Here is a 26,488-nt window from a genome sequence, read left to right on the forward strand (position 1 = left end):
TTTGTATTGAAACCACCTCCGCCGTGAGACTCTTTGGTATTATTGATACTATTTCAGTTGTAAATGTACTTACAAGAAAATGCAAGTTCGGTGCTGTTTCATGTATACTCGTAGTTTTAAACTTAAATTTCCAATATCTATTCATAGTGTGTTTAAAAGTTTGTAAATTGTGATAGCAATTCATCGTATAGTTATTTATGGATCAATAAAAATGTAGTCTTAAGCTCGTCGTTGAGTTCCACCACTCAACACGCAATCACTCGAAAATTTGGCGAAAAGTGAGGAACAGAGTATCTTAACACTACGTTCTCTCCGCTACATGCAAGATATAGCGTGAAACTGAAATAAAAAACGCACTATCATTTCCCTTATTGCCGCAATCTTGTCTCTTTTACCATAGCAATGTTTATCCATAGATTTAGATAAATTTCGTTATATCACACAGATAACCCATTGATCTGCGACTGTGACCTCGCGTGGTACGAAAACTGGCTCGCTGGTCTAAAGGACCGCGACGACGAAATGATGCAAAAGAAACGTACCATCTGCACTATGGTCAGCGAGCATAGAGAATACAGCGTGGCCAAGATGCCTCTGGACAAGATGAGCTGCAAAAGGAAACCAGGTATAAGGGCGTCCAGCGCTACCAATATTTGCCCCTTGTTGGTAGCCAATTATATTACCTTCGCCATTGTAAGATATTTTTAGTTTCTTTCATTAATTTGTAATATTATTGAAATGCTCTATTTGATAGTCAGTTCTAAGTAAATTGCATTGTATTTTTGATTTGTTACTTTAGTACTATTAAATTTTTCTTCAACATGCCATATTGTTATTAAGCATTAGTAGTAAAATATCGTCAACAATTTTCCTAAACCTCATACAAAAATTATTGAAAAATCATTCATGTGGTTATTGAAAAATTTTATTAACGAAGGGTCAAGTTAACTGTGGCCGGATAACTTGTGTTCTTCGTGTTGTTTTTTTCTTTTTAACATAAAAAAAATCATATACATATCAAAATTTGGCTGAAAATGTAGATTTTGGAAAGGATTTGTGATAAGGATGGATTTTAACGGTGTGATAAATATATTTAATGAAGACGATTGTAATTTGTAGAACAAAGTCGTAACTAAAGTAATTTAGGAAACACAATGTACTAATAGTAAGCTTTAAGTACGTACGTTTTAACTGTTGGTTCTCAAAGTTTAGATACAACTTTGTTGTATAAATCATACGATAATGCCTTACTTTGGTATAACAACTGAAAGTAGGTCATTTAAACGTGGAGTTCGATGAAACGGTTTCAAAATTTGATGAATTGAGAATTTGTAAAAATTTTTTATCGAAATCTTCACTAACGCTAAAAATCTGAAAACATATTTAGTATTTTTTATCTTTTACCCCCTACCTCTAACATTATGTAATTTATTAGTAGGCTTTTGCGCATTTACCATGTTGACTATTCAATAGAATAATATTGTTGACTCCTTTTTTGTAATTTGGATATCTGAGCAACGGTATGTTGGTCTAGTGGTTTATGGTGTCGCTCTTTGGACCAGAAGGTCGTGAGTTCAACTCTCACATAAATTAAATTTAGATTTATTTATATATAAACTAATATATAATAACATAAAATTTTGAAAAGAAATAATAGCTGAATGTGACAGCGAGTAATTGAAGCTTACTCAAAACTTATTTTACTTTTGTTTTAAATAACTATTAACATTTATTACAAGCGTATTATTGGAGAATTCTGAGATTCTAACATGAGTTCGGACATTTATGTAATTGCGGGGCTCGCATAGTATTTAACTTTCCTAATGTTTCCTTCTAACTCTACCTCTTATTTACGTTGGTTTTATTCCAAGCTGGATGTTACAAAGCCCTGAATGTATGGTAGATTAGTCCTAGTTAAGTGTTAGTTATATTATCTTTATAAATTATATACAGTTGATAAGTTTTTATTTGTTTTGCATGAAAGTTATTGGACCTCATCATCGATATTAGACGCATGGTTGAAGTTCTTACTATAAAATATTTTTAGTTTCAATTGGTTAAATTAAATGTTTTTTTTTCTACAGGCGTATGCTCCTTATTTGCTTTAGCTTTAGTTATTATTTGATAATATAGTCTAATATTGATTAGTGAAGTAATAAATGTGACTCTAAACTATTCGCTTCATACAATTTATTTGCAAATTTCCATTGCACGTTCATATTCGTTGTTGTTTCAATGCATAAGTAGCTTTCCTAGTAGAGTGTTATTTTAAAATTCTTATTGTCATTATATTATTATAATAAATAAATAAAAAATGAACTTATTTAAGTGATAAAATGTAACTAAAAACATATCCCCTAGTCTGAATTACATAAGTATATTTAAGTACATACATATATTGATATATACAATGTTGCGAAATTGAAGCTTTCAATGTGATATCCTTTTATAATAGAAAAAATATAAGGAAAGTAGCAAAAATTAACCTCTCCCTAGCATTTTTGAATGTTGTACGTGAATCTCTAAGGGATAGACGCGTGTTGGACGCGAGATTGAATACCTATTTTGTATTCTATATACACGCGTTTATCTATAAATATATTGTTATGATAATTATTATATAAAAATAAATAAAAAGTATCTATTACATATTTCTTGATATTGATATAACGTATTTACTCACTACTTAAGTAACTAAAGCACAGATTTATCAATGTTTTTGCACCTACATGTGTATGTATATCTAAATCAAATCAGAGTCGAAAAACCTGATAGTTAAGAATTAATAAAAATATAATCTATTTAATATGGCGAAATAGAATATATTCATGTAATGTTATTTTATTAAAATAATAAATGTTTTATTCAGTGAATACAAGTCAAAGCGCGGTTTGATCTTAATTTGCTCAACGATTCGTGGTTATAAACACGTCTGTAACAGAACACAATAACAGAAACATTTGAACAGACCGGTAGTACCGGTATTTATAAATACCGGTAGTGGTAGCTCTCAAGATCGATCTCAGACTTGAGAGCGGCTTGTAGATACGGGCCTTAGACTCGACTGGTGGCATTAATATGAACTGGTCACACTGCGCTTTGATTGGTAACTTATTTGATAAATGATATATCAATTTTATCTTAAATCTATTATACGATAATTAAATGACGCAAGTTAAATATATTTGAGTAAATTATCATAATTTTAATAGTTTTAATTAATGGAACCAACATCACACATATCGGGGAGGTGGAGCCATGTATAATCGAGCAATAAGCGCCGCCAACCTAACAATGCATATCAATTTAGCAGTAAGGTTTGTATTATTAATTAACATCGGATTGAAATTGAATATCGATTTTGAATCGATGTATCGATTCCACATAGTTCTTACAAGATACGATAAAGTAATTGAAAATTCGATGTTTATATTATATACTTGTTGTAATTGTTCTCGTATTTATATCTATATATTATTCTTGTTGTTGTGAGTTCCGATGCTTGGGTGGTTCTTGTCTTTAATCGAATATGTAATAATAGTATTTAAATCGATGTGAATACAACCTTATTGACTTGACAGCAATAATTTTGAAAATGTTTCTCCGTTTCTCCTTTTAATGAATATCTTAATGTTGTTGATTATTAGAAGGAAGTGTTCATTCTAGTTTATAGTCACATTTATTATTTATGTAAGTAATAAATGTAATATTGAAATTTCGCTGTAAAGGTGTATCAAATTTTGATTTTAATAAAAATATAAATACGTCTAACCTTGTGTTTTATTATCAACTGGATATTAGTTACGAGGGTGCCTCTTGGTCCTGTACCTCGCGAAGACTGAACAAACACATTTGAAGAGTTTTCAAGAGTCTTGGCAGCGAAATAATGGGACCGGCACTTGTGTTAAAATACTCTGAGATCTAACGAAACTTTTAATGGGTATGTCTCTACAAAAAAATTGAGTACTTTTATATAAAAAATCAACAGCTCTGTGTATAACATTTATTATAATTCATAATTCAATATTTATTAATAAATTTATTTTTAGTTAAACTACGGAACATTAAGTTTATAAGGTTTATTTATGCTAAGAATTTATTTATTTTATAATAATGTCTCGATGAAGTTGTTTTTTTTCTCTACTAAAAGTAAAAGTAATGAAATCTCTATGTAAGTCAAGCCAATTCTTAAGTTCCTTCCTGCATTTTTTTATTAATTTACTCGTATGTTTCTAAAGTCTAGATAAATATGAAATCGTAAAATAATAGTTCTATCGCATGCCATGAAACACTTTGCTTAATTAATACTATTTAAAATTCCAACGTTTCAAACTTTATTCTTGCATTCAACAAACAGTGTAAAAATAAGCTTTGCAACGAAACTTCATGTTGGTATTTTCATCAAAAAGAGAATAAATTATGAATGAAGTCTGAAAATTTATAAAGCTATACATGGCTGCAAATATTTTTCATATAAACTTTTACACTTTTTATTTTATTTATTGTAAGGTTTTTAGTTTATCAAGCATTGTATACCAGTTTATTTGTCAAAAAAATCTTGTGTAATTTGATTGACATGTATTTTGTTATTGACATGTATTTGTAATTTGGTTAAAACCATCGACCATCAATTTCTGCTCTGCAATTCTAAAAAAAAAATCTACTATTCATATAAGATGTGCTTTCAATTGCCATTTCATACTTATTTTAGACGTTACGAGTGAAATATATTATCATTTTCTCACGCGGGCGGCGATGAGTTCAATAATTCAACGGACACTGAGAAAAAGAAGTGTTTTAATGGAAACGGACACGGAAAATCTAAACACTACCTCGAATTAAAAAAAAAACAACTACAAATAACGTACAAGAACAATAAATAGTGATAAACAGAAAAGTTTAACTAACCCTTTTACGTGTTTCCATACATTGTTTCAAGTAAAGCACGACAAATGTGGGAACTAATTCAAAACAACTAGGCAATGCCTTACGTGGCTTGATTCATAGCATTTCCTGCACGTGGGACGACTGGTGGGAAGTAATTTCTCCCATTCCGCCAGATATACTCGTATCTCTTTAATGACTGTGGCTTCCAATATAGCATTGACTAATGGAGTTTTATGTAGTTCTATTTCATTTATATGAACGAGACGTTTGTAAATATTATATATGTGAAAATGTGTTTTAAAGTATGAGTTAGAATGTGAGTATGGGGCCGATATGGCTCAGGGGCACAAGGGTGTAACTGTAAACGCCAGTGGTTGTAGGTTCAATCCCGACTCGAGGAATTGAAATATGTATTTAAGTTTAGTCGAGGCAAAGCGCGGCGTTGAGTTCTGCCACTCAAAACGCAATGCCTCCACATTTGCCTGAGGAATGTGAGGAACAGAGTGTTGATACACTAGGTTCCCTCAGTCTACCCTGCTGTGTGCGGGGTACAGTTTGTTAGCACCTCCGAAGAAAGCTTCGATTATGAAATTATACTATAAAGAACTTATATAATTAATGTATAATTAGTAGAGCGCGGATATTAAATATTAACTTTCTTTAGCTTCGCTTCTGTTCCCCACTCGCCTCGCTTTTCCTCGAAATCTGAGTGAAGATATCAAAATATTAATAAATAATAATTAATTTCCTCGAATGGGAGTCGAACCCACAATTGCTTGCGGACTGGCTTCATTTATAATTGTTACTATAATTAACCACACGTTCCAAACGTAATTTCTATATTTCTGGGTTAGTTAAATGTACGAGTATATCACAACTTCCAACAGGTAATATAGCGCTGGTTTAAAATAACAAGATAATAATATATAACAGCTATTTTGGGGACACTTTCTATGAATAAAATTATTACGTGAACGTACATACATTCGTTAATGTAAACCTGCCCTTGTTATTTTTCTAAGATTTAATATAATAGTTTCATAACCAAATGGTGTTATTATTATGTGAGAGTGGAGTAGCTTACGAATATAGATCTTAGAGGGAAAAATGAAAAGATATATATATTTATTTTTTAGCTCCACGCTGTGTTCCGCACACAGCAGGATAGGCAGAGAGAACATAGTGTTAAGACACTCCGTTCCTCACTTCCGCATTGTATGTTGAGAAGCAGAGCTCAACGCCAGGCCTTTGCCTCCGTGCCAGAGCGATAAATTGACCATATTAATAAATAATAATTCATTGCTACGAGTGGATATCGAACCCACTGTCGCATTACGGTTACACCCTTACACCCCAGTTTAATAACGATTATAGTAGAAACATAACTAAATATTAGAAGCAAAATTTACCAAGAAAGAATTTTAAAGTAGAATTTTCCAAATTTGTATAATATATGTTAATACATACCTACAATGTAACGTTAATAATAATCCTAATATTATGACCGAACCAGGATTACTCATAAAAATAATAAACACGCCCTTGTCCGTGAAATTGCCCTCTCGATCATATTGTTTGTCTAGTTTATCCTAAAACGAGTCCATTAAAAGCCTGATACAACGATGTTATCAGAGCTTATCTGGACATGGATTATTATTGGAAATAATATGTCAGTCAGCTCACATAAATTACCTTCTAATAGTGCTGTCAGTATAGCAGTTGTGATGCTCTAATAGATACTTATTTACAGTAAGTAGTTGCTGGGTTTTTTTTACTGTTTTTTGAAGTTAAATTGTTCATTTCTTTTTTGATTATTTTTAAACTTGAGATTTGACATAATATAATAGTAGCTATCTAAATAATTGTTTAACATAAATATGAGCTTTATGAAATTTATTAACATATTTTTTTTATTTTAAATAATATTCAATGCGGAGAAAAGTTGGGGAACGGAAGTATTTTAGTAGGGACACTATCTTAATACCAAGTGCTCAGGTTCCCTGGGTGTGCCTTCCTATGTACGGGTTACAGTGTGAACCGAAAAAAACTACTTTCTTAATGTATTTTTAAACTTTAAATAAGTGTCTCTATGATTGAACATACATATATACTTGTGTATAAATTTGAAAAATATATATATAATGTATGCAATCCATCCTGGATTTAAAGGATAGGAAATTCTATAATACTAATATTGAATTGAATTAAATTGAATTCTTAATATATGGTGTTTCGAGCGTGCCAGTTGAGCACAATTCATTTCGCCAATGTCACGTTGTGTGGAAAACACACGAAGGAAATTGACCGGTAATAAAAAAATAAATATACACAATTATAGAATACAAAATACTAATGTTAATAAATTACGAGGAAACAATGGTACCTGTTAAAGCTTTTCCAGGCCGTCAGCAAGATTTGTTTGATGCATACATCAAACGAATATAACACCTTTGATGTACATCTGTACAGAGGTGAAATTGAATTTATTATTTTAAATCTTATAATAATAATTACTTTAGTTTTATTTTTAGAAAATGCAGGTCGCACGCGTAGGCTTCCTGGAAAAGCGGAATAATCATGTTCGTGAGTTTATAAGGTAAAAGCTATATCTAATAATGTATATATCTTAGTATAATTATATTTTTTAAAAATATATTTCAATGAAAAAGACGAACTAAAAGTAATTATAGTTATCTTATCTAATCTAAATGATGATTTAAAAATGTTAAAACTCATCTACTCGTACATACATATTTCCGTTCAATTACTTATCGATCGATATTCATAAACGTTAAGCATTTCAGTAGCTTTTTAGTTTATTATTTGAAGTGTGAAATACAAGTTTTTTTATAAATGTTAATAGCAACCGCGTGTTTACAGGAATACTTCATGCAGCCGTGGATGGCTTCGCGTAGCAGTACATATTATTTTTGGTGCCCTCATTGTAATTAGTTTCATATTAATCGTTTTAATGGCACTGGGGACCCCTCGAGGGCGTAACGAAATTGTACCTTCAAGATGCGTCGCTTCGCAATGTAGAGTAACATGCAATGAAACACCCTACTATGGATCGTATGAGGAACAAATTATAAATGCAGTTTCGGTACGTTCCTAAAAACCCCAAACTCTTTTGTTTCTTTAGATAATATAAAATTTTCAAGTATTTATTGTTGTTAATTGTTCTAGGAAGCCTCTTCCAACTGTAAAAATGTAGCCTTGCAACTGAATGAACCAACTTACAGAAGTGGCATAGTACCAGAGAACTGGTTATCAGGAATACATTCGCCTGTACGAGAGTTGACTATATTTGGAGGAAACATTAAATATATTTCACCATATGCTTTTATGACTACATTTGGAAATAGTTTAAGAACACTCATTTTAGAAAATATCGAAATAAGTTTCTGGGAATATGATATGTTACTGGGACTATCAAATTTAGAAAGACTACACATAATTGACTGTATATTTGGGACAATCGAAGAAAAAGCTCTAAAGACAGTAGATGGTAGCTTAATATTTTTAAAAATAACGTCTAGTAGTCATTGGGACCCCATAAGTGTTACAGGTTCCGCACAATCCAGTACATTAAAAGTTGTAGATTTTTCATCAAATAATTTTGAATATAATTTACAAAACACAAGTTTTTCAAGAATCAATCATTGCCAAGTACTATTCTTGAATTCTTGTAATATTAAGGCAATAGGTCCTGGTACTTTTGATTATTTAGATAATATAGAAGTAATATATTTAAATGATAATCATTTGGTTACATTACCAGTGGGATTATTTGATAAAATTTTACCCTCAAGACCAAGGATTGCTTTGCAAGATAATTTATGGCATTGTGATTGTTCTGTCACTGACCTGAGAAAACTTATAACTAGTGTTCTACTGATTGTTGATCCTATTTGCCATTTTCCTGATGCTGTACATGGTTTAACGTTCACGGAATTCGAAGGATATTGCCAAAAAGGCCCTGTCAGAGAAAGTATTACAACGACAGTTAATAATAATTCTACCACATCCACATCAGATTTACAATTATGGCATAATGTGTCAGAAACCATATACATGAACAAAGCTTGTCATGACAAAAGAACTCCTATAAAAGTAATTCCTTATAAACAAAATAAGTGTGTCTTAAATAGAATAAGCAGTAAAGATATGAGCCCGATATACTATAATGTAAACCACGATATGATGTCGTCTTCAAATGATTGGATAAAACCCTTGTATGCCGTGGAAAATAATCCTTACTCCATGCTAGAAATTGCAGCATCTGAACAGCAAGGGTTAGGACTTTTATGGTATCGTTCGTCTTGTATAAATGAAATATACTGCGTTAATACTATTCCGAGTTCACTAAAAATCTATAATATGCATTCTGGCATTTACTACGTGTTCTGTCCATTTAATTTGTCCTTTGGTACAATACTGACGGAAAAATGTATATCTTTTGACTTAAACAACGTTGGACGTGTAAATACATTTAGTGAGAAGGCATTGATAACAATTATTGTTATTTCTATAGGATGTTTATTAGGTGGCGCTATAATTGTATATGCGCTTATACATAAGAACCCATCTCTGCTAAAAGGAAATAAACGCGTTATATTTGTTAAGCACAAATCCGTTAAAGCACTAATTTTACCTCCACAGATACCAAAAACAAACGAAATCGTTAACGAGCCAAGCACTATAACGAAACACGTTTTTGAGAAACAAATATTTTTAATACCAGATAATTTAAATACGTTATCTCCACAGAGCTACCTGCGTTCTATTTCTATGAGGAGCAGTGATAGTAACGAAGCAGGTTATATATCGCCGTTGCAACCCACCGAAGAACAGCTGAGTGAATGGCGTTCTAATCAAATTGTAAAACAACTTAACGACTCGGTGACGTCTGATTCCGAAACACTTGCCACGTCATGCACTTACGACAGCGATTCTCTGCCTTACTATTACGTACCCATTCACGCTAACGAGAGAATTTACGAAGTGCCGAAATAATTTTAATCCTACACATGATGTTTCCAATAAATTATAATTTTGACGCCATTTAAATGTGCATAATTCTCGTTGGGAGTTATTATCGTATTTCAACTGTCATAAATCATGAGATCGAGGAAGCGGTAGGACCATTTATTCTGGTCGAGCGCGAGACGCTCAAATCGGTCAGCCATATGAGCACGTCGCCCTTTAAGCGAATTAATTTCGTACAGCTGATTAGTATGAGCTGCGCCAGCGCAGTCGACATGTATTGTCTTCGTCATTGGACGGCCGTTCTATTTCTGACGTGTGCTCGGAACCAACTGTACCCTTTATTGAAGCGATCAAAGCCGGGCGTGATCTAGTCACGTGGTGTTGGCACTTGTCTCTAATTAATTATTTAATTTAATTTACGTGTTTTACACGTGTTTTAAAATATTCGATTAATTTATGACTGTGGGTGTAGGTAAAAGTGTAGAATTATTATAAAAAAATGTAATTTAAATAAAGTCACATTTAGTAAATAACTTAATATATTAAGTTAGTATATTGATCTGAAATAAATTAACCATTTTTTATATAATTGTTTGTTTAAAAATAATAGCTATAAGTATTTTTCATAATATACAAAACATTACACTTATTAGCTCCTTTCCAATCCTATTAACATGAATTTGAAGATATGGATAATTATGTGTATTTAATACACATAAAAAAACACAAATAAGCCAAAATTTTAATAATCATTAAAATATATGTATTTTGGTGGTTACATAGTAGGTATACAATGACCGCCTTTTCAATACAAGTAATTTATTATAGGAACCATTAATATTCATTAGATTATTATAAGAATAGTTCCATAGCTGGAAAAAGGTGTTTCTGTCGCACTAAAAATATAATATAAAGCTTTTATAACTTATAGCTTTTAACTCACATATAGATATTTACCTAAAAATATAAGTCTAATACAAGTATTAAACTCCTGCTTCTATTACATTCCTACAGTCTGAGATCGTTAATTTTACGTGGCATGCTTTGACAGTAAACCGCTCTTCATAACATAGTATACGGTAGAAAGGTATTTCTAGGAGATTGTTAGAGTGAGACAATTATAAAAGAATCGTGCAAAGGATAGTTTAAAGACTATAAGAACTAACTATAAGAATACGGTAGTCTTACAGTTCCTCAAAGGCATAAAATTATACATATATTTTAATTTCTAAATAAAGTATTAATTAAAATTATTCTTATTTATTTAACAACCTTCTTAACTTGTTTAAGAAGGACTTAAGCAATAACAACTTTAGTACTTTGCATGCTATACATTTCTTATAAGAAAATTATAGTGTATTCTTTGTAACTCCCACTCGTATATACCACTGCCTTTAACTTTCCGTTAGTTTCTATTTCCATTAGAATATTATGCTAATATTATACTTTTTACTGAAATACTAAAAATATTTAGAATTCCAACAACCGTAGAATATAGTAACAACATTTCTGCTTATCTTCTTTTTAACTGAATTTATCTCTTTGAAATGTAAGTCAGCTTTCTGTATGAGCTTTAGCTTTACAAGCCAGACTGTGGAAATGATCAGAGACGTGAAAGAATGTTTATCTTTTTATTTGCTTGGAAATGTAGTAAAATAATATTTTTACGAAATTATTCTAAAGCCTATTTGGATTTACTCCTTCATCCATCAGACTAAAAAAATAATTTCCACAAGTGGGAGTCGAAACTACAACCATCACGTTTTAAGTCCGACGTCGTCTCATGATGGCCTGATCTAGGTCTATACATTTTCTTAGTTTCATGATGTCGCAGAGGGAACCTCGGAACCTAGTTTCAGACAGGCAAGTTGTTATTGAGGCACTGCCTTTCCCCACTCCTCGTCAAATTCTGAAGGCATTACGTGGCAGAACTCAACGACACACTTTGATCCGCTACCAGAGCGAAGAAATGAAAATATTAAATATTTCATTTTCTCGAGTGGGAATCGAACCCATAAACTCTAACTTTATTTTGACATTAAATTGATTATTTGATAACTTACAGTTTAAGTGTAGATCTTAATGAAAATCGTCTAAGACTTAGACTTAAAATACTAACTAAAGATAAGCAATTACTCTCCCCAAATTTAACACTTTAACAAAGGAAATACTACACTGTAAATCAAACTTATAAATTCCATTTGTTTACATAGTTTAAAATTTAAATATAAAACTTCGTCATAATATTCTGTTCTATGCGTATTTTTAGAGGTTAGTTCTATTAATTGTAAAGCACCTGCATTTGATTATAATCTAGATTGGAAGTGTGCGAGACGTTTATTTTATATGACGCGTTGTCTGTACAGGCCAATGCCAAGTACTGTATACATTGAATATCTACTTACATAATATTTATAATATGTAAGCTTTTTTCATTCATTCTTTTCTCAGCTTTACGGTTTTTCTCATATAGGAGGATTTATTACCTTATTTTCTAGGTTGCGTGATAAGTGATCACAAATGATGATATTTTATATCATTACATAGTGATGATATTTATCCTTCCTCGATTTCATTACATAGTGATGATATTTACACAAATGAGGGTCTCTAGTTAGTTAGTTCTCTTCTATTTGGTATTGAATTTACAATCCAGTTTTATGTCAGTCGCTGTTCCATTATGCCACGAACTTGTTTAGCTTCGCGCTGTCCCTCAAGCCTTTCCTTCAAGCCAGAGGGAATATAGGAACCTACCTAGGGAACTAAGGTGATTCAACACCGCGCTTTTCCTCCTTACTGGAAGATAGAAAATTAAAATATTAAATATTTAATTTCCTCACAACTACGCTACGACTGGTCTTAAAATAAATCAATATATCACTGCATATTATTAGCGTATTGAATTTCGACGCAAGGTGTTTTTTCGACTTAACGTTTGATTCTCGACCTTCGTGGACAACGCTCGAGTCCTAGCTTCCGCAAGCCGTGTAATGAGTTCGATATAGCTATTCTACTATTTAGTTTAAGATTGCCGTTCTCAAGTGTACCCTTCTTTTAGTTGCTTTAAGCTACTGCATCTGTTGCCGGAGTGTTTTAACACTAAGTTCCTTTGGATATATGGGAAAGATACCTATAGATATGATAAAAACGTAAAGGCTGCTTTTTCTTCAGATAATATATATCGCAAATACTTACATATTTATTGCCACATGTAGTAGACACTCCGCTCTCCACTTTTCGCCGAATTCTATAGTCATGGCGTGCTTAGTGGCGGAACTCAACGCCACGCTTAACCTTGACACCAGAGCAAAGAAATGAAAATAAGACATATTTCATTTTCTCAATTGTATTTTATTTTTAACTTTTAAAAATATTAATTAAAAATATAATATCTGAAATCGTATTCTTACCAAAGTCAATTTAAAATGTCAGGGGACACGTAGTTTGATACCTTTCTGGCGCTCTGAAACGCTACTTTATTGTTGGTTGTGAAGACTATTCTCATAAGAATATACACTCTTTTAGCACCTGTTGAATCTTGTAAATATTTAGATGAAAAACAACTATAGAGTTTATTCTAAATTTAATAATTTTTATAGTAAATCCAGTAGAATATTATATAAGATCTTTGATTTTCGCGATTATTGTAAATTTTAAATGAAATGGTTTCATTTAATAATTACTCTCAATGTGTAGTACTATTTTTTTTTAAAGTGCTCAAAGCACTCGTATACAAATAAAGAGGAGACAGAGATATTTCTCAAGAGGTCCTCTTTGTTTACTTCAAACAACTAAGAATGTAAAGAATAAGACAACATCGTTTTTTGGGACCTTAGATTGTTCAACCCAAAGATAATGTAATAAAACTTAGGCCATCTTGGAGCAGCAGTGAAACGTCTGATTAAAAAGGCAATAGCTGTGAGTTCGATTCCCGCACGGGGAATTCTTAAATGATTTTCATTTCTTCGCCCTTCACGCTGTATCCTCCTCATAGTAGTTCAGGCAAATAATTATAGCTTTAATTAATGCAACCGCTATAAACATTTTGGTTATTTTTATGGTCTGTAAGCTATCACAATCGAAATATGATTCGCACCTGCTCAGGTCCATCTATAAGTCAATTAACCGTATAAAAATGTGTGTCAATTTGCTATTTTAGATTCCCTTCACGTTTTAGCAATTGTTTCGACATTTTTTAAATTATAACGACGCGTACTCACGATTAGTTGACTAATATTGCCTATTCAAATCGATTTATGGGTTCGAATCCAAATCGTAAAATTGTTTTTATTTTTAAATGTATAAAAGTGTTTCAGGATATGAGCTTCAATAGCAGCTTTAGGTTCTTTTACCCAATATACAGTCTTAGTAATAAACAGTAAATAAGTACTCAATGGTTAGTATTTACTACTGTAAGGAGATCAGCTTCACGCTATATCAACATAACAGGATAGGCAGAGGGAACCTAGTGTTAAAACACCCCATTCCCCATTTTCCGAGGGATTCTAGCGACGTAACTCAACGCTACGCTTTGTCTCGAGATCAGAGCGAAGAAATGAAAATATAAATTTAAATAAATATTTAATAAACTAACTAATATAACAGTTATAGTTGATAAAGGTTATACTAGCACTATATAATATGATGTGCAGTTGTAAGACTAATTTGACTGTATGTTTACAATAACTCACCGTGGCGGTCAACACGTTGCCCAACTCTAGAAATAGCCTGTTTATAGATACAGAGCTCTTGGTATTTTCTACAAAGGAAAATTTATATGGTTATATTATTTTAGAAATTGTTGAAATGTTTGTTTTTTTGGTTCATGCTTCATTAGTAAGTATAGGGAACCTGGGAAACTTAAGACACCCCGTTCTGCACTTTCCGCCGAATTTTCGAGGTATTGTCAACACTTAACACACATTTCAAATATTTTAAATGACGAAAGAAAATTTTGTATGTTATATTCAAAACAGATAGAAAGTACTATGAAAAATATTTGCTAATTTTACAAGTATACGAAATCAAAATTTATAAATTGCTTTTAAGAATATTAAAACCCATTACTTATATACTAGAAAATTATACTGAATTTATTATATCGATAATAATTTTTAATATCAGGTAATACTATTACTCGTTGTACATGCAAGTTGCAAGTCTACACCTTATGTACATTTCAAGATCAAGATAATAAATTATTTATTTAGAAATAAGGTCATTCTACATAAGAAAATAAACCTTTAAAGGACTTTTAGTGTATCACATATCCATATTTGTGAAAAGCGTGAAACTAAGAAAAACGCTAAAATTCGTTTTTTATATAAAATGTAATCATGTTTATTAATCGTTTCGTACAATAATTAGTCAAATTCAAATTGTATTTGAGTTAGATGGACAACAATTATTATTTGTTAGTCAACAATAACAACATAAAATGTATAATTTAAAATACAAATGTTAAATATGTTTATTTTAGATTTACAATAACTCAATTGAAAATTATTAATGTCTAAATTTAAACAGAACTTGGTTAATGTTTTGGTAATTTAACGCCGAGTTGTGGTTAAACATGTATTAAATTTATATATTTACGTATTTGGTACTTTATATACTGTCTACACTTCTATACTAATATATAGTTCATTTGATTTATCGCGCGTGCCTTACGAACTTCTGGTTCAATTTAAAAAAAAGTATTACATAGTCCATTATTTGAGGATGGCTATAGCCTATTTTGATGTAACCGGTTGTAAACAGGTCTCGGCAAAAAGAGTACAGACCGCTCTCCAACCAGATGGACCGACGACCTAAAGAAGACAGAAGATGAAGACAGCGGAAATCCACTGGGCGAAAGGGCGCAGGACCTGACGGAGTACGTTAAGGAAGGCCTATGTCCAGCAGTGGACTTTGAAAGGCTGATGGATGAACCGGTTGTACCTGTTAGAATGACATATACAACATTTGACCATGAGAGCGATGGTAGGTTTTTTTTAGTTATTATGTTACATATTTAATTTTATTTGTGATAAGTTAATAATTAGTAACTAGGAACAAACATTTCGTATATCCTTATTAATAATGTAGGAGATGGAAAATTTTAAATTTTAGATTATTTCATAAATTAATTAATTATTTCAAATATTTTTTAACCACATTAAAATATAGCATATCTACATTCTATTATTTAAATGTGACTGGCAAATTTTTGGCAAAATTATAAAAATCTTAAATTATTCCTACTGAAAAGTAGTCCAATTGCAGATATTACGTGCTAATTAATAGTGGGACCCGTCAGCATACAGTATTTTAAACAAATTATCTAAATCAATAATTGACTCGATTATCTAAAGTCCCTTCTTCATTAAAAAAGACAAAAACACCGACAATTCCACAAATTTACATACAAATAACTAATTACACTATATTTGGCAAACACTCATAGAACTAAATTGTCTAATTAATTCACGGGTAATAAATTTAAATAGAAATTAGTCTATTGGGCTTGGCTTGTTGTCTGAGACATATGTAGCGGACAGACATACGTGTTAAAGACGACATACGTCCTCAGCAACAACGGTTAAAAGCGATTGTGAGGCCAAAATGTGGCTGGTTACGCGGTTGGTCTGATCCCGAGCCAACCTGGGTGGGATTATTGCTAGATTGAAGCTAGTCGCTCAAGTCGTTCAGCTCAAAGGACTCGTGTTCCTCTTGCTGTGGTTCGCGATTGCTTACACTCTACTTTTATTTTTTTTAGTGAGCAATGGTTAGTGTTGTTTTTCTGTGTTTTTTTTATTAAGTTTTTTTTTTAAATTAAGTTACGGATTTAATTGGCGATCTGGTTTAATTTCAGGAGGAACTGGACAAGGAACAAATTAACAGTATGTATTGTGTTTCTTTTATTTAGTAATTTTATATTAATATTTTTTCTAATTATTACTATTTTAGTTGAATTATATTAGTACTAGTGATTGATTTTTTTAATATTATATTGCTTTCAAGTCTTGAAGAAAGCTTTCGAAGCTTTTGATCACGAGAAAAAAGGATGCATCGGTACTGTGATGGTGGGTACAATCCTAGGCATGCTGGGACACGCGGTCACAGATGACATCCTGAAGGAAATTATCAATGAAGTGGATGTGGACGGTTCGTTTTACTTTATTTAATTCTCTTTAGTATAATAAGTTAGAGTACTTATAAATTGTGATAGTAAGCTTAGTATAATAATATAAAAGACTTTTGGTACAGCTGTGGCTCATATTCATTAGCGTGTGAGTATTATCGCGATTGGCTGTGAGTTCGATGCCTACTCGCGGAAATGAAATATTTATTTAAATCAAATATTTCCATTTCTTTGCTATGGAGTCGAGGCAAAGTGCGGCGTTGACTTCCGCCACTCAACACGCATTGCCTGGTGGTAATGTGTGCAGGATATAGAGTGAAGCCGATTTAATTCAATTTTATAAACGTAATAAAAATACATATTATTATAGTAAATTCTGAAAATTAATAAGGAACGATTCTGAGAAATATCTGTACGCGATAATCTAAAAAGTTATAATATTTACTTAGAAATTTTGTAGACTTTGTTTTCATAGAAATAACAACATGTTAGAACATGTTTTAACACGAATCGTTGTGAACTTCAGACTCGACATCAAAGTTACGATAATTAATAATAATAAATGGAGCATAAAGGGATGAAATAACAAAATAATCTCACGTCATATTTCAAAAGGTAGAAAATATTGTTAGCATTGAATTCTACTAATTTGTTAATTATTGTTTTGGCACTGATGGGCAACCGGATCGAGCTGCCATGCCACTTTAAATAGCTGTCACTTGCCAAGCTATGCTCGTTGCAGACGTTAGAAATTTTTCTTAACTAATTAATTTATTTTAAAATCTCATCTAATATAATGACGCGAATCATTAAAATTCATTTAGATTTTAATCTGTATATACTTAATTACACCTATATATTGGAATAGGGGGTAATTTTTATATTTGAGGCACATATTTCAAGAGCTTATAATATATGTAAATCTATAATTAATATAAAAAAAAAATATAAGATATCAGTGTGAAAGGTTTTACAGACCTAGTGTTAAGACATTCCTTTTTTCACTTTCCGCCCAAATTCAAAACATGAATAAGTATTGTATCTCTATATGAATGTATATATGGTATCTATGTGTGTATTTATGTATATATGTATGTATTTATGAATGTATGTATGTATTTATGTATGTATGTATTTGTGTCTGCATGTATGTATGTATTTATATATGAATAGCGTATGTTTATATGTTTGATATAATAAATTACAAAATATCTTTATGCAAAGTTAACCGCCACCAATTGTATCATACTATTAGTTTTTGTTAAAAAAAAAAGGTTGCCTGTAAGAAATCACTTACAGTGATAAGGCCGCCTATGCACTGTATCTAAATTAGAAATTTAATTGTATCTTCTTTGTGCAATAAAGTGTTTTTGATTGATTGATTGATTGAAGTGTTGAGTAGCGAAAAACACCTTACTTTGTCTACTTATCTGTCATACATTGGGGAAATGAAAACAATATGAAAATGATTTTAAGTGTAATCTGTCCCCTGAATAGAGATCTCACCTGCAAACCTTCGCACCAGTCAGATGCACCACCACTGAACTATAGCGGTTTTTACAATAAAAAAAAATCTTAAATATTATTATGGTAACTGAAAACATGAAATACAACTTGTAACACGGTAATGAGTGATGACTTGTATGACACGACCACATAATAAATGAATGGACCGTTCGACGCTCGCGTCCCGGAATTTAATAGTGGATGTTAATATAGCGACGTAATAACGATTTATGTTTTGGTTTATCCATTAATTTAGAAACGACAAGGTATACCACATACGAAGGCGAATTATTATTTCTTAATATTTTCATTTTTTCGCTCTGGCAACAAAGGCAAAAGTCAAGCGTTGAGTTACGCCACTCGACACGAAATGGTTCTAAAAATTGGGAAGAAAGTGGGGAACGGAGCTCTACCTACCTGCCTACCCTGCTGTATGCGGGATACAGCGTGAAGCTGACATAGTATATCTTAATAAATATTTTAAATTTGTTCATGTACCTACTTACAAAGTATTATATATAGTCTGTGGTATATATAATAAAAAGTCTGTGGTATATTTTTTTTACATTTTATATTGATACTAGCGGCCCGCTCGCGGTTTCACCCGCGTGAACTATATTATTATTAATATCTGTCTCCATGGCTACGTCCTAGTGACGTCTATGCAAAATTTGAGACTCCTAGCATTTGTAGAAACGAAGTTTCATACAAACTTTCGACCCCAAAAACAACCCCTTAGAAGTTGAATATTGCAAATTCCCGTCTTAGCGAGCACCTACGTCCTATAAGTAACTCCTATGCAAAATTTGAGATTGCTAGCACTTGTAGTTTCTGAGATTTCGTGATGAGTGAGTGACCTTTCGATTTTATATATATAGATATAATATATATATAGATATAATATGTGTTTGTTAAAATAATATAAAAATATTCCAGGGTCTGGTGAGTTGGAATTCGAGGAGTTCGTCACCTTGGCCTCAAGGTTCATGGTTGAGGAAGACGCTGAGGCCATGCAGGCAGAACTTAAAGAAGCATTCCGTTTATATGACAAAGAAGGTATACATTATGAAAGTATATAATCAGCTAGTTTTATTATTTTTATTTTTATTTAATTCATTGTTAGGGTTAGTTACAATTTTCAATATATTTTTTCTATTCATAGAATGGTTTGTGCTGCTATACTGAAAATTGAGTACTTCAAATCCGGCTAAACGCGACAGATTGTAGGTTCGATTCCCATTCTAGGAAATGAAGTATTTAATATTTGTATATCCTCGCTCTGGTAATAAGAAGGGACGGATCTTAACACTAAGTATACAAGTTCCTTCTGACTAGCCTTCTACATGCGGGATAATGCGTGCATAAAAAAAATTTACGATTTTATCTTGATCATAACAGCTGGTCGCGTTAATCAATATTTAATTAAATTGAAACTTTAAAAATTTAAACTTAGCAGATTTTACATAATTAAATTAGTACTAGTTTAGTTACACAAGTAAATCGCGCGACAAGCTTTTATGATCATATAAATTATGTACAATGAAGTTATGAGTTGATAGTTAAAATTTAAAAGACAAATTTTATTTTCTCCTTTTTAGAGCATTTAAATAAAAGCTTTTTCTAAAAATTCTTTTTTGCTTTTAATTTATTTCTAAATAAACTTATAACTAACGTTATAGCAACAGAAAACATTGTAATACACACATACTATAATATACAGAGGACTCATTTTCTCAACATCGTTAAAAGTATATTCTGCTGAACTCGTTAAGCTGCAATGGTTAAGCTTAACTGGAGATGACATATTTCGGAATTTCTCCAGGGATATGGCACTTGGCTGACGTTATAAAGAATAACTACTTAAATGAAAAACGTGCTGTAAATTTTGTGAGGAAATATATGAAAAATTGTATTATATTTTCCTGCTAAGTTAAATGTATATGTAAGGGTGGGTAGCATCTTATTCCGATAAAACTAGGAAAAATAGAAATATATCTTTATTTTATCTAAAATATAAATCGATTGCGAACTGAATTCACGAAAAATGCTAACGTGTTAACTTGTATGCTAAGAAACCCCTAAAACCTACACTTGGGTCTCAAGTCCCGTGCACTGTTTCCATCTCCTCTCTCCAGATAGAATGCTAAGAATTTTCTTATGTTCTTTTCTTTTATTATTTATCATCATCACGCTGTATCCCGCGTGTTGTAAGGTAGGCAGGGGGAGCCTAATGTCCTAAGACATTCCGCTCCCCCATTTCTGTCGAATTCTAGAGGCATCTAGGTAACTCAAAGCGGCTCTTAGCTTTAACAACAAAGTGAAGATATAAAAACATTAAATAAAGGAAACTAGGAAATGAATTCCTAGAGTGAGAAACTAACCCATAACCATTCGTGTTTACAGTTTGTGCCACTACGCCACGACTGGCCTCAAAATATATATTTCTTTCTTTTCTATTATAATATATCTTTTTCATTATTATTTGAAAGATAATATTACCTGTACACAACTGGTTTAATAAAACGCTCTTTAATATGAATTAACATTTTTCGACGATTGTTGAACTTCATTTAACAATTAAAAAATTACAATAATAACTATTAAATTAAAAAATAACAATAATAACTTATTGTTATTTTCTTACTCACCAAACTTAGCCTACGAAGATTTTTAAAGCTATTTTTATATAATATTTATAAAATTACAGGCAACGGCTACATAACCACAGGTGTGCTTCGTGAGATCTTAAGAGAGCTAGATGACAAAATCAGCGCTGAGGAGTTAGACATGATGATTGAAGAAATCGACTCTGATGGCTCAGGAACTGTGGACTTTGATGGTAAGAGAATATTTTAAAATACATATTTTATTCGTTGTGATGGAACTAAACGCCGCCCTTTGTATTGCCAGAAAAGAAAAAAATTAATAATTCATTTTCTCAAGTGCGGATCGAAACTAAAATTTTTTTTTGGGTTTGCGGTCTGCGAGGTCATTGACTCAGTCGAAGATATCTGTATCCAAAGACTGTAATCTACTTTGTAGAATAAAAAATAATGTTAGAGGTGGTGAGAAGCTAATATAGATGAATTTTTGATAAAACGATTCTATTTTAGATACTTGTATCTTCTAAAGAAAAATAACAATCTCTGTACCTCCATCAATAATCAAAATTTCTCTCGATATTTTATTTAGGCTTATGAAAATATACGAAGTATATACTTTATTTTCAGTATAAATTCAATAACACTTATATTATTCAATCCATTTGCGTAGGCGAGCCAAGTCTCTGGAAATTATTCCAAAAATTAACATATACAACTTTTTCAATATAAAATAAAATATTTTGCGAAGCTTTTATGTATAAAACGAACGATATTATGTAACGTTTAATTTAGGTAAAAAGTGTGATTGTAAACGCGACAGGTTGTGGGTTTGGTTCCCACTCGAGTAAATGAAATATATAAAAATTTTCCATTTTCTTTGCTCTGGTGTTGTGGCAAAGCGCGGGGGGGGGGGCTTGAGTTCCTCCAATTAATATGCACTGCCTCCAGAATTAGGTGGAAAAGTGGAAAAAGGGAAACGGAGTATCGTAAAACCACGTTACCTCTGCCTACCCTGATGTGTTCGTGACGTTAAAAAAAATAGTTTTAAGGTTTTCATGGCACGGTGGAACATCATCTGCCTGTAATCGCAATGATTGTGAAGTCGATGCCCATTCATTTCGAGCGTTCCTTGTGCTGGTAAAATAAGCAAAGCTTTGAGTTCCACAAACCAAAACATGATGTTTCTTGATATTAGGACCTCTCTGCCTAGCCTTCTATATGCGGGAAAGATGTATGAACTTTACATAGCTGACATGCTATTTTTATTATATATCAGTATATCTATTTTATAGTCTATTTTTATTGATAATTAAGTACTAGATATGAAGCCAGAACTGATTGATTCAACAGATAGACACGAATAAACTTCACTTTGATAAAATTTATAATAGCCCAATAAATTCACAAGTTTCTCTAATGCCAATCAATACAAGCCAACTACACCAAATCGTCCGAATTCAATTGCGCATTATTGGAGGTATTGGCACGCTCATTGGCACTAACACAAATTTACTTCGTACTTTAAAAGATTAATTAACATATTAATCATTATTTGTAATTATTTTATGTAATATATTTTTAGATGTTAGATATATAATATCAGATCAGAACACCTCGACACCAAAGCAAAGAAATGAAAATATAAATTTAAATAAATAATTCATTTCCCCGAGTGGGGGTCAAACCCACAGCCAGTTGATTCACAGTCACATTTTGAGCCCCTGTGCCACGGCTCGCCAGGCCTGGCCTCGACACTAGTCTTGATTGGTTCTATTCATTTAAACAAATAATTATATCAAAATATTAACCTATTAGTTTAATGTTAGTACAGAGAATTGGAAACTTTGTAAAATTTTTATTTCCTCGCTCTCAACACACTATGTCTCCCGAATTCGGCGAAGACTTGGGAACGGAAGTGTCTTAATAGGAACGGAGTGTTTTAACACTAGATTCCCAGAATTCCTCTGCGTGGGATACAGCATAAAGCTTAAAAAACGAATATATATTTCAACAATATTTGTTATTATAATTAAATAATATATGTTTGAAACTGTTTCTTTCTTTTTTCAGAATTTATGGAGGTGATGACTGGCGGAGACGATTAGAGTTAGACTCAAAAATAAGTTTAATCATAATTTAGGCGTAAAAAATGTACGGTAACTCACTACAATATCTAGTTACCATTTTCTATAGTATATTATTTTACCAAAAATATTATTTTTTTATGTAACTCAAATATTCCATAGTTCAGTTGCTACGATGTTTTCGTTATTTCTTGGCTTAAATAATAATATACAATTAAAATTAAATAAGATAACCGTGGATAAAATTGTACTTGAATTATTGATGTTCATCATCAATTACCTCACTATTCGTATTATAAAGATTTAATCTTAATAAAATACTTTTAAGAATTTCTATTATTTTATTTTATAATATCCACATCTGAAATTTATTAATGATTATTAACTAATTTATCTCCCCAAGATTCTTGGCTTTAACTGATAATTTTTGTATTAAATCATTTAATTTTACATCCGTTTGAAGAAAGTCGAGGTTCAACAAAGGATTACCCATAATAATAATCGATATGGAACCCATAAAATGTATCCAATTCATCGCAGCGTATGGGTATGTGCTTAACGGAATGCGATGGATGGGGATTGATGTCTTTTTCGGGATGAGCATGCTAGCCTTGTTAAGGCTTATTTTTATTGGTCGTTAACACGGTAGTTGTAGAGAATTCGGGGAGTCCCCCAATACAAAGGAAAGTCAGCTATCTACATATGGCATTCGGGTATTCCCCGCACGTAGCCTATGAAATTCATCGGTTGATGTGTAAACTGTAAAGCAAACGTACCGTGGTCTTTATAAAACGCATAAAAGGATATCTGCCGTAACCCACATACGGGCCTTATCGATGGGCCCCATCGAGTCTTTAACGAGTAAAATAGTACTAAGTGATTGACCCAGTAGTTCTACCTGCCATTCAAAATGTGAAAAATATTAAAATTTTTTTTAAGATAAAATATATAATCTAGGTGACACATTGATAAAATTAAACCAATTAATTGGACAATTTTAACTCGAGTTTACCTACAGTTGACGTCGTATAATAATTATGTAGTCGTATGTAAACGAGTACTTACTTTCTTGAAAAAATCTTCTTTCATACGAAAATATATATTCAAATTCAAGTATATTCAAGTCTTTTGAAGGAATATTTTTCCAAATTTAATATTTGAGACGTGCAAGTATAGAAGTGGTTCTGCAACTGAAAACAACCCCAGCTGTTACATCTCACGGCGTGCATCCGAGCATGTTACATTTAACAAGATTACAAATATTGTATTAATGTTATTTTTATATTATTATTTTAAAATAAGAATCAAGTATGAGTTATTACTAGTTATTTCAGATCCAATTGGGGAATTGTAGCGTTCACCACTAAATAACTTAACTTAACTTCACGCTTTATCCCTATGGGGGTAGTCAGAGACAACGGAGCGCCAAACGCTACGGTCGCTACGTACCTCTTTCGCCTCGTCAATTGTCATCAACCTCTTCATACATGCCCTTCGGGGGATCCTCAGGCTTTTACGTGACCTTCCTCCAGTATCTTTAATACTATGTTTTCGAAGGTCAACCGAGGGGAGACCTTACCTCTCTTACCACTCACTTTTACATCATAAATCTTTTTTGCCATTCTTTCATAACTGATTCGTTTGACGTGCCCAAGATAATAAATAGATCAATAAATTCCGTTAAAAACACAAATGTGAAATGATAGCCAAGTTAAATATTAATTAAGGTATGAATCGTTATCGACTTAACCGAAAAAAACATAGAAGATCTATATGGGTTCCCAGTGTTCACTAGGGATAAAATTCAAGGAACTTTCACTCGATATTTTTTTACATACAGGCGTTATATTTGCAAGATACTTCTTCCTGTATTGGACTATGAGTTTAGTGCCTGATGGTAAATAATAGCCAAGTTATATATTAAATTTTAGAGTATTTTATTTAGAGTGAACACAGAACTCGGCATTTAATTTCTTCAAAATGTTGAAACTAGAAGGTAGTGTGACATTTGTTGAAACACTGTAAAAATAACTTTTTATAGTTTTATTATAGACTGTGATTTTTATATTTTTTACCTTACATTGTACGACAAAGAGCTACAAACAGTTTAATAGCCCAACTAATGTTAGCTGTAAAGAAAATATTCACAGTCTCGTTATTTCTAGCAATTGTTTTGCTAGTACATTATGTTGTGCTAGCAGTCGTAACTTTGAAATAAAAAATATTTTTCTTTATTTTTAATTAGTGACTCGCTCGCGGCTTTGCTCGCTTAAACTATATAACTCATTATTTACTAATCTGAATTGCTGTCATGGTTTAATGACAATATTATTTGAAAGACAATAACTTTTATTGAAAACTAAAGTTTCAAGTCAAACACTAAATGTTAACGCACCGACAAACAGTCAAAATAAATATTAATAATTATTTTGCGTTCTATTATACAGATACCCCCAAGGACACTGAAAATTAAGAAGATAAATCATTTGTTTCTTATTTCAGTAACAAATGATTTCTCTTTCTTTTTAATTTTAGCTTGCAATGCCTAGTAGGTCAAGAAAGAGTTGCCATACACGTGGCAGCACACGACAGATCCGTCCGATCTGTGAGGGCTACTCTCAAAAGCCCTCTCTATGAGTGTACCAGCAGGCAGCCATCCGCGAAGAATGGCTTCGAATAGTGAGGCACACCACCAACCCTTGAAACGTCGACTACGACAGTGCTGTCAAGAAACGGCGAAGAAGAAGAACCCAACGTACATATATGTGCTGCTAATAATAAATTATAAGTTAGGACCATTACAGCGCAGTAGTACTTCTGAATGTAAGTGCGAATATTATAGGTTCAATCCCCACTTGGAATAATATAATCTATTTAAATAATTTTTATTTCTCAGTTTAGTAAATAAAAGTTACTACTTACATGTGCGAAAATAGTTTGAAACTGCAAAAGAAATTAAATACTGCAAAAACGTATAATTTTAATAAAAAAGTTATGTAAGAAAATTAAACCTAAGCACTTTACGCTTTTTCAAACAGCGAGTAGAAGTAGGTCGTTCAATTACAAAGAAACAATCTTTTTTTCAAGATTTGCATAAACACACGGGGACAATAAAAATTATGCTAATTCAGTCGCTTACGTGTAAATGTATATAAATAAAAGCAACAAAGGTTTTTCTTTAAGTTTTTTTTAGACTTACTTACCTTATACTATATACTTAGTTTCAGTTTGAGGCCGTCAAAGAGCGGTGGTTGTGTTGCCTTGCCTTGTTTATAGAGCAAGGAAATGAAATGAAC

General features: G+C 31.8%; 3 protein-coding genes across 5 annotated transcripts in view; all 3 read left to right on the forward strand.

Annotated features, from left to right (window-relative positions):
• LOC146527552 (uncharacterized) overlaps nucleotides 1-3,771 on the forward strand; it is a 72,964-nt gene extending 69,193 nt beyond the window's left edge. For all 3 annotated transcript variants that reach the window (XM_085204464.1, XM_085204465.1, XM_085204463.1), the window contains one exon: nucleotides 446-3,771. In XM_085204464.1, coding sequence (XP_085060590.1) covers nucleotides 446-708 — 263 coding nt within the window. In that variant the 3' untranslated portion in view covers nucleotides 709-3,771. The remainder of the gene's footprint in view (nucleotides 1-445) is intronic.
• A 2,771-nt stretch (nucleotides 3,772-6,542) lies between these two features.
• On the forward strand, nucleotides 6,543-10,401 carry LOC146527553 (uncharacterized). Its single transcript, XM_085204933.1, has 4 exons — nucleotides 6,543-6,636; nucleotides 7,419-7,483; nucleotides 7,768-7,990; nucleotides 8,074-10,401. The coding sequence occupies exons 2-4, from the start codon at nucleotides 7,422-7,424 to the stop codon at nucleotides 9,901-9,903; spliced, it is 2,115 nt and encodes a 704-aa protein (XP_085061059.1). The 5' UTR covers nucleotides 6,543-6,636; nucleotides 7,419-7,421; the 3' UTR covers nucleotides 9,904-10,401.
• Nucleotides 10,402-16,484: 6,083 nt separating this feature from the next.
• Nucleotides 16,485-23,524, forward strand: LOC146527554 (troponin C, isoallergen Bla g 6.0101-like). The gene is made up of 6 exons (XM_085204934.1): nucleotides 16,485-16,642; nucleotides 16,730-16,757; nucleotides 16,879-17,022; nucleotides 19,442-19,561; nucleotides 21,213-21,344; nucleotides 23,179-23,524. The coding sequence occupies exons 1-6, from the start codon at nucleotides 16,640-16,642 to the stop codon at nucleotides 23,211-23,213; spliced, it is 462 nt and encodes a 153-aa protein (XP_085061060.1). The 5' UTR covers nucleotides 16,485-16,639; the 3' UTR covers nucleotides 23,214-23,524.
• Nucleotides 23,525-26,488: the final 2,964 nt, after the last annotated feature.

The sequence above is a fragment of the Heliconius melpomene genome, chromosome 20 (assembly GCF_056956725.1).
Source record: "Heliconius melpomene rosina isolate 202511_hmr_F chromosome 20, ASM5695672v1, whole genome shotgun sequence".
Lineage (NCBI taxonomy): Eukaryota > Metazoa > Arthropoda > Insecta > Lepidoptera > Nymphalidae > Heliconius > Heliconius melpomene.